Source organism: Nicotiana tabacum, chromosome 7 (genome assembly GCF_000715075.1).
Source record: "Nicotiana tabacum cultivar K326 chromosome 7, ASM71507v2, whole genome shotgun sequence".
NCBI classification, from domain to species: Eukaryota; Viridiplantae; Streptophyta; class Magnoliopsida; order Solanales; family Solanaceae; genus Nicotiana; species Nicotiana tabacum.
In genome coordinates, this window is record NC_134086.1 from 120,000,536 (window position 1) to 120,010,307 (window position 9,772).

At 35.4% G+C, this 9,772-nt stretch overlaps 1 protein-coding gene across 1 annotated transcript; it reads right to left on the reverse strand.

Moving 5' to 3' along the window:
* Positions 1–1,967: 1,967 nt before the first annotated feature.
* On the reverse strand, positions 1,968–4,462 carry LOC107792883 (uncharacterized). Its single transcript, XM_016615132.2, has 3 exons — positions 4,031–4,462; positions 3,406–3,674; positions 1,968–2,907 (listed from the first exon to the last, which is right to left on the reverse strand). The coding sequence occupies exons 1-3, from the start codon at positions 4,284–4,286 to the stop codon at positions 2,200–2,202; spliced, it is 1,233 nt and encodes a 410-aa protein (XP_016470618.1). The 5' UTR covers positions 4,287–4,462; the 3' UTR covers positions 1,968–2,199.
* Positions 4,463–9,772: the final 5,310 nt, after the last annotated feature.

Consider the following 9,772-nt stretch of genomic DNA (forward strand, 5'->3'; position numbering starts at 1 on the left):
ACTCAATCTTATGCATACTTGGTCAATTAAATGATTCAAGGTTCTGTCACCTACAAATAAGAAAAACTAAGAAGAGTTCGTTCTTGAACCTTTTATTTTTTCAACTGATTTTTTGCCAATAAAAAATAGACAAAATATTATATGTTAGAAAAGCAACGTATATGAGATTACGAAAGGACTTGTTGTTACAAGAAGATAGATATGGGTTTAGTAAGTATATATATTTTCCTATAATAATGATTCATATTAATAAATAGGAAATTAAGCATGGATAGTAAAATACGAAATTATTTAAACAAGTGTTCTTCATACATTTGAAATAAAAGAGAAAGAATGTAAAAAAGAATAATACATCCAAAGAAGAAAATAAACCATATATTGTTATCAGCAATCCGCACTTCCCTTTGAAATTGAAGAACGTAACCTCTCCACCAAATAATTATTTTTTGAAAAAAATATTAGTCCAAGATAGTATATATAATTTCAGCCAATTATACCATCCAATTAAATATGGCTTTCCAAACAGGATCAAAATCACATTTTCGTCGTATTACACGTGAATTTGGAATGTGCTTGGCCTAGTCATTTCATAATTCCGTCCCGCCACTTAATATAAAGCTCTTTTAATAAATAGGAAATTCTAATTAGTAATTAATAAGGCTCTTACTCTTCTACCCTCTAATTAGGAAAACAACTTTTGACAATCAAATACTCTAAACTTAACAGTTTGTGAGAACACGTTTATCTTTTTTTGGGTTTTCCAGCCGGTGTTCGGTAACCGTATTTGACCCCGGCTATATCCGAATTCGCGCTGCGTAGGGTCCCATTGGGGGGAGAGGGGGGAACACCCCATTGGGGGGAGCGCTCCATATCAAGAATTTTTCCATACTCAAAACTCGAACCCAAGACCTCTGGTTAAGGGAAGAACAATCTCATCTACTGCACCACATCCTTTGATGGTAGAAAACGTTCATCTAAAATACCAAAACATGCAACCTCTCAATGGCGCACATATACCCTCTCCCTCTAGTCACAAATGTTAAGAAAATGTACAAGATAATATTTCTCCTTGATGGATAAATAGAGTAGCATTTTGTTAGAACGATGTAAAGAACTTTTTAGACTAGCCGACACATATATATAGAAAAGATAATCTCAAGAAATAACGTAGCTATATATATAAATAAATTGGATCTAGTACTGATATTTTACTCAACAATGAAATCTTTGTAATGGATTAGTTACCACCAGAACTATTCAGGCAAATCTTGATGTACAATTAATTTGTCTTCTATATAGATGTTGGCTTGTGAAAATGCGTTCCTTTTCCAACATTTTCCATATGCAGTTTTGTCTCTTCATAGTCATCTGTGAATCAATCATATTATATCATTATTTCTCATGAATAACAGTATGTTTATTGGAACAATAGACAGTCAGCTTTTTATGTTCATCCCTTTTGATTCCAAAAACTTCAATGGAAACGATTTTGCCTCTTTATCATTTTGTTAGCTATATACCTGAATAATGAAGGGACATATACTAGACCCGTGGGGACGCAGGTGGTTGCAAGCGGGTTCAACTGAATCCGCTTCACAAAAAATAATATTATGTATATGTATAAATTAGGATTAAAGCTACGTAAATTTTGTATAAATATTTTATTTGAACCCACTTGACAATTACTATTTTGCGATTAAAGTTATATACTTCTAAGATTGAACCCGCTTGCACAAAATTCTGGGTCCACCACTATACAAGGCACAATGTTTTGATTCCTAAAATAATTCTAGATATAATTAGTAGGTATTTTTCTTTTGCTTAATAGTAGAAAGTAAAAGTAATTCACTCCATTAGTACTTCCTCTCCAAATTTTCCCAAATATATGTCAAAGCTAAAACTTGTAAACAAGAAGGCCTTTAACTCGATATAATCAACAAAAACAAAAATGTTGGATACCATAGAAGTTAATGAATTAATTAACTATAATTAACCTTTTTCCTTATTGAAAAGTACAGCTAAATCACATATTTAATCAAGTACCGATAGTAAGAGAAATTACAATTAACTAAAAACTAATAATCTAACTAAGATCCCAAAACCCTAACAAAGGTACCATGCACATTATTTTGACCACTGCTAGTAAAAATATAGAGCTCTATGTATATATATATGTCTATTAGTAGCTTATTCATAAGACTACCTGAAGGGGTTATTGGGTTGGTAGTCTTTACAGTTTGCATCAGTTTGAATTGAACTCCATTCCCATAATCTGTCTGAAAAAGACGACGAGGACGACTGAAGAGATCCTTGGAACAATAAAGATTGAGGCTGCGCATGTTGTGGTAATACTTGTGGCTGCAAAAATTGCTGGGATGCAACAGCAGGAATATGGTTAATGGGATTATTATGAAAATTCTGATTATGAAACACGACCTGCTGATCTAAGTTGATTAGTTTGTGGAGATCATCGACTACAGCACCAGTACTACTCTGTGAGACTAACGAAGCAAAAGGCGATAAGGAGCTGGATGTTGTAAGGAGGGCTGAAGTGACTGTGTCCCTAGCCATGGGGTCTAACGCGATGGAATTGTAAGAATTTGAAAGGGAATTGAGGCCGAGAGATGTAGCGACGTGATGATGATGGTGGTGATCAGTGCTAGTACTGCTTGCACTTGTTTCAGTACTCAATTTTTCATCAATTTGCTGTTGGGAGGTTTGACCTGCTACATATGGAGAGATCAATGAATTTTGTACTACTTGTTGATGGTGTTGTTTCTTGATTGAATTAGTTGTCCCTCTTGAGGAAGAAGAAGATGATGCTCTTGTTGTGGGAAGTGATCGAGGGAGAGATGGATGGTCTTCTACTCCAGATCTTTTATGGACACGACACAGTGAAATTTCAGCCTGAAAAACATCGTATAGATTCATTCAGTAACTTACACAACAATCAAAATTTGACCTCTTGTGAATTGAAAAAAAGGATCAGGAGGTCATAAATTCGTAACTTCCATGCATGTTAATATATTGGATCTACGTTTTCGTCATGGGCATTTAAAAATTAAACTCAACTAAATTTATGATTAAATGAATCCCTTGTCAACTTGGTAAACTACGTGCATTTGTTCTATTCACATTTTTCTTCCTCATATGTTGCCCTTTTCATCTTCTATGAGCTTAATCTTAACATTGAGAATGAAAAATTAGTAGTATTAGGTTTTCTAATGAACCATTAATTGGAGCTAACATTGATTGATTCTGTAGCTTCCCACTTTTGAATAAATAGTAGGTCAATAGTCAAGCTTGATATGCACATCTTTGTAACCAAGAACACCATAAGACGGTCAAGAAATGAGGAATTTGTGAAGTTACTCTTATTATAGAGCAAGTAATTGAATCCATTACCTTTTGTAGGCGTTCAGTCTCATGCTGTGGCAGACGATATTCATTCATAATCCAACTAGTTCTAATCCCCTTAGGAGCTTTGCCGGAGTAGAAAACCAATGTCTTTTTCAGGCCAATCGACCGCGAATTCTCGCTTCGAATCATTCTATCAGCTCCAGTAGCTTTCCAGTAACCTGAAGTTGTCACCCTATTAGGCCTGTCCCCATTTCTGTACTTCCGATCTCTTGGTACATAGAAATACCATTCCTTCTCTCCAATTGATGCCAACGCTAAAACCAACAAAGCAAACCAAGTTATAAAACTTACAAGAAAACCCCCTAAACACTTCCAAGATTATGTGCTAGCACCAAGAGGCGGATGCAATATTTGTACCATTAATTGTCTCAACTAAACTCAGTATATTCGACATGGAAACATTAAATTCTGAACTCATAATTTCAAAAGTACAACAAGTTAAAGAACGAAAGGGTTGAACCCATCAAGTTTAAAATTCTAAATCCGCCTCTACTAGTACCAATATCAATACGGAGAATGATTGAGAAAAAATAGGAAAAGTGAAAGAGTAAGAGATTGGAATTCAGTGAAATAGGGAGATAAAAGGAGAGTAGAAAATTAATATATATACCAGGAAGCTCCCAAGGGTCATAGCGATAAAGATCAAGAAAAGTGATGAGTTCAACATTAAAACGCTTGCCTTCAACCTTACGGCGAAGATAAAACTCTACAAGTTCTTCTTCAGTAGGGTGGAAACGAAAACCAGGCATGACCATGTCATGTTCATGATCATCATCATCATCTTTAATGGTGTTGTTAATGTTGTCGATGGTGTCATCTTGTTGGCTTTGGCTCATGATGATGCTTGTAAATGGGACAATTGCCATAAAAATACTAAACTAGTATGAACTTTAATTTCTTTAGTAACAGTAACTTGTCATAAAGGGAATCCAACTCCCAATTATCTTTAGGCTAAAAAGTGGGAGTTGCTTCGTCCCCTTTATATTACCTGGATTTATTGTACGATAATGCAAGCTGTGGATGAGAGATATGAACAGAAAACAAACCCACACAAGTCAAAGTCTTAACTATAGTCCTCTCTCTTACTCTAGAGGGTAGAAGAAAATGTGGAGTTTCTTTTTTTTTTTTTTTTTTTTTTTGCATGGGGTGGGGTAGGAGTTATTAGAAAGATCTACATAGCTATCAGACCCTACATGAGAAGATGTTGAGTTAAGATGAGAAAAAGACATCACAAAAAAATATGACAGGGTGTCTAGCGGTGGGTTTGGAGGTTTCTTAATTATCCCCTGTTGAAGTTATTTTCGTTTAGTTACTAGTACTACTTTCTTACCCAAGATTTCACATTCAAGAGTTATCTCTAACGACTTTAATATGAAAAGTGTTGAGTATTGAGATTTTAATGATTAACAAAGTTTGTTCAGATAAAATGCTTTAAGAACAAGGTCCTCAACATAGATGCTTAACTGCTGTGCTCTAAGAACCAGCTCTTCAAGGTTGATGATAGCATGTTTTTGCAAGACACTTACTTTATCTCAAAGTTACCCAGGTCCGAATTTGTGGGACGAGGACTGCTAAACATGATAAGGGTTGTTGCCCAGGAAGATACGCTTGCATAAATGAGAGATAAGAGTCCCAAGACTTGTGGAGTCCTTGGAGCAGTAGGAATTCTATCAAACGAGAAGCTGATTATGCATAGGACTCCTAAAAGAATTCAGATTCTAGGGAATTTAAATACTATCTTTTTAGACTACTGAGATCAACCCTTTACACATCAACTGAAGAACTACATTTTCATATACTCGAGTCGAGTACCTGTGTTGTGTTCATCTTGAGTCAGTCTAGTAAATGTATTTTAGGAAATCAAGTTGGAATCAAAGTGTCATATATAATCAGTGAATTGGAGTGAGTGTTTGATTTTGCAAGTTAGAATAACTTATAAATCAAATAGTTGAAGTAGGATAACTGGAAAGTATTGAGTTACAGATTTATAATCGATACATTTGGCTCATTGTTCTAGTAAAGTTGAAGCTAAAATCCCACGTGGTAGGTCATGGTTTTTGTACCTTTAGAGCCGGATGATTTTCTACATAAAATTATTGTATTTACTTTACTGCTTATTTTACCTTATGCGTAATAAGTAAGGTAATGAACCAACTTTTTTAGTAATCCAAAAAAGCACTCAAACTAACAATTGGTATCAAAGCAGGTCGTTTCATACACGATTAACACTTAGAGAGATCTTGAAAGAAAAATGAGTGATCCGTCTGGATTTAACGAAGGACAGTCAACTACTAGACCACCTCTATTTAATGATAAATATTACAGTTGGTAAAAAGCAAGAATGAAAGATTTCCTGATGGCAGAAGACTGTGAACTATGGACCATAGTGAACCAAGGTCCACTAACTCCTACTAAACAAAATGGGCAAAATGAAAATGTTCTCAAAGACCCCTCTGAATTTGTGGCAACAAATTTCAGAATGATGGAGAAGAATGCAAAGGCTAAGAAAATACTTATCTATTGACTTAGTTTTGATGAGTACAACAGGATATCAGCTTGCTCTAATGCAAAGGAGATCTGGGATGCACTTAAAACTGCTTATGAAGGAACAAACCAAGTGAAGAAATAAAGGATTGAATTTCTTATGAGGAACTATGAGCTCTTCTCCATGAAGGAGTCTGAGCCCATCCAAGAGATGATGATTAGGTTTACTATAATAACAAATGAACTGAAATCACTTGGGAAGGTATTTACTTCAGAAGAGTTGGTTAGCAAAGTTTAAGGATTCTTATAGCTTCATGAGAATCAAAAGCCACAGCTATTTAGGAAGCCAAGGAGATGGATAAGATATCGCTTGATGAGTTGGTTGGAAACTTAAAGACTCATGAAATGAGAAAGATAGAACTGCGCCAAGGAAGAACCAAGAAGGGATAAAGTCTTGGCTCTTAAGTCATCTGAAGAAGATGAATCTGACAGTGATGATCCTAACCTAGCAATGTTTTCTAAGTTCATGAGGAATTCCAAAAATGTATCTAAGAGAGAGAACAATGGTAAGCCTAAACAGATCGATAAAGCCACTTATGATGGGTGCTACAAGTGTAAAGAGCTAGATTACATGGTCAAATAGTGCCAAATGTGGGAAATTGAGTGGAATAAAGAAAGAGCTAAAAAGGAGAAACAGGAAAAACTGAGAGAGAAAGGTCCAAACAACGGAAAATTTTTAGGTAAGGATTCACTGAAGCAATGAAGCAGTCTTTTCTAGCATTATATGAGGACAATGGAAGTGATAAAGAAAAAGATAAAGAGGATGGGTCCACAAGTCTCTATGTTGTAATTGATGCACATCAGACAGTGGAAACAGAACCTCCAGTACATCTTGGAATACACATTGGAATACCTCTTCTATTTGATGGACATCACTATGATAAATGAAAGATGTTGGAAACATTCCTTCAAACCACTAACTTTGATCTATGGCTGATTATCAGTCATGGACTAATCATCCCCACCAAAGTGAATAGAGAAGGAAACAAATAAAACAAGAGAGAAGAGGCTTATAATAATAAATATTATCATGTAATCCAGAAAAATGCTAAAGTAAGGGACCTGTTCAACAGAATTTTGCCCAGAAATATTCTCTACGAGGTGCCATCTTGCATTTCTGCTCATGATATATGTTGAGGACCTTGGAAACAGATTTTGGAGATGAAAGCCTCGAGGTGGCGCTGATAGCAATTGAGGAAAGCCAAACATAAGAACAAGTGATAGGGATGATGTCCATGAGTGATTCAGAGACTGAAGATGAGACAAATCAGGTAAGTGTCTCTAACTTGAAATAAACCATTCATGTTATGTCTAAAAAATAGCTAATGGCTATAACTGTGGCCATGATGAGTGATATGGACAAGATGAGTAATGGAAATGATCAATTAATAAGCAATATTTCATGTGTTAAACTTGACCTCAAAGAACTTGAATCTGACAAAGCTGATCTTGAAGGACAGGTCCAAGACCTTCAGAACTAGGTTCTTGAGCTCATTTCTAAAAATGATAAATCATCTGATACACACGGTAAAGGAAAAATGAGTGATATGCAAGATAAGCTTCAAAAAGGAACCAAAAGAGGCTAAAGATAATCTTTGTGATGTTGAATGTAAAGTATTGCAAGAAAATCTAGAAAAAGCTAAATATGAACTATCTAGGCTAAGGAAGTGGCATAGATCCTTATATGCATTAAATTGGCTTAATGAAAACTACAGCATTAACAAACTAGGAATTGGCTATAAAAAACTTGTTCCTAAATTGATCCAAGGTATGTAAGAATTTCTGATAACAAGATGTGCACTCATTGTGGGAAGGAAGGATACTTTAGAGATACTTGCCCTACCTTAATTCATGCTCAGTTTAAGAGCACTTATGATATTGCTAAAAATGTGAAGAAGGAAGAAGAACCAAAAGTCAAGCCTCTTGTCCAAACTAAGATGTTAAAGTCAACAAGAAAACAGTTGTTAATCCGCTTCCCTTCTGGGCAGGATAAAATATGATTCATCATTTTTTAAATAAAAAGGGACACAAGCTTCTCTGGGTTCCCAAGACTAAATTGTGATTTCTGGTGCAAGCTAAAGTGGGAGGAAACAATCAAGACTGGTATCTCGTCAATGGTTGCTCAAGACATATGACTGGAGAAAAGAAAATTTTCTCTCGCTAATAACCTTCTAAGAAGGGAGTGTATCATTTAAAAATGAGAAAAATGAATAGATAATAAGTATTGGTAAGGCCGGTAAGTCACTCTCTCATGCTATAAAAGATGTGTATTATGTAATAGGACTTAAATATAATCTCCTTAGCATTTCTCAAATGTGTGATAAAGGAAATGAGGTAAAATTTAATTTCTAAATCTGCAGTGTCACTAAGCTTGATATTGATGAAATTGTGTTAAAGGATAAAAGACACAACAATGTCTATAAGATATCCATTATATCTTTTCCTCAGAGTGAGCACACATGCTTTAGTGTAGTGGAAGATGACCCACTGTTATGGCATAGAAAACTAGGACATGCTAGTCTATCTCAACTCAGCAAGTTGGCAGCGAAGGACCTGGTCCTTGGACTACCAAAAGTTGAGTTCACCTCAGACAAGGTATGTGATGCTTGTGTCAGAAAAAAACATGTAAGGTCGTCTTTTAAATCTAAAAAGGTTGTCAACACCTCCAAACCCCTAGAACTCCTTCACATGGACCTATGTGGACCAATAAGAGTGAGGAGAAGGGGAGGCAAGAGGTATGTATTTGTCATTGTAGATGACTTTTTAGGTACATATGGACCTTATTTTTGGAATCTAAAGATGAAACTTTTGATATTTTTTGTGTGTTTGTCAGAATGATCCAACAAAATCTGGTTGTGATGTTTTAAGTATAAGAACAGACCATGGAACTGAGTTTGAAAATTCTAAATTCCTTGAGTTCTGTAGCATACATGGAATTGATCATAACTTCTCTTCACCAAGAACTCCACAACAAAATGGTATTATGAAAAGAAAGAATAGATCTCTAGAAGATATGGGGAGGACCATGCTGATTGAAATTGGGTTGCCTAAGAGCTTTTGGGCTGAGGAAGTCAATATTGTTTGTTACTTGCTAAATAGCTATATGGTCAGACCCATTCTTGAGAAAACTCCCTATGAGTTACTTCGAGAAAGAAAGCCCAACATCTCTCACCTAAGAGCTTTCAGGTGCAAATGTTTTGTGCACAATAATGGCAAAAAAGCTCTAGGTAAGTTTGATAACAGAAGTGATGAGGAAATTTTCTTGGGTTACTCACCGCATAGTAAATCTTACAAAGTTCTTAATAAAAGAACTATGTGCGTAGAAAAAAATGTTCATGTTATTTTTTATGAATCTAACAACATGGCTAAGAAAGGTCTACAAGATTAAGACTATGACATAGGACTCACTGATGAAGGAGCTTCTAAAGAACTTGAACATTAATATGAAGATGGATCAGAAGATCCTAAAGAAGTTGAAAGTGATCATGAGGTACAAGAAGAAGAGAGAACTACTTTGACTGCTAACCAGACTGATGAAGTTGTACCTACTAACATTGTTCCTTTGGTCACTCCTTGGGTGAACCATCTTTGAGGATGCTGATTAGACCTTGGAAACATCAAAGTTCACACCCCCTTGAGAAAATCATCTCTGATCCTAATGCTGGAGTGTAAACTAGGCCATCTTTGAGAAATTTGTGCACTTACAATATTCCTCTTGCAGGTTCACCCTAGGAATATAAAACATGCTCTGAAGGATCCATATTGGATTAAAGCCATGCAAGAGGAGCTAAATCAGTTTGAAAGAAGT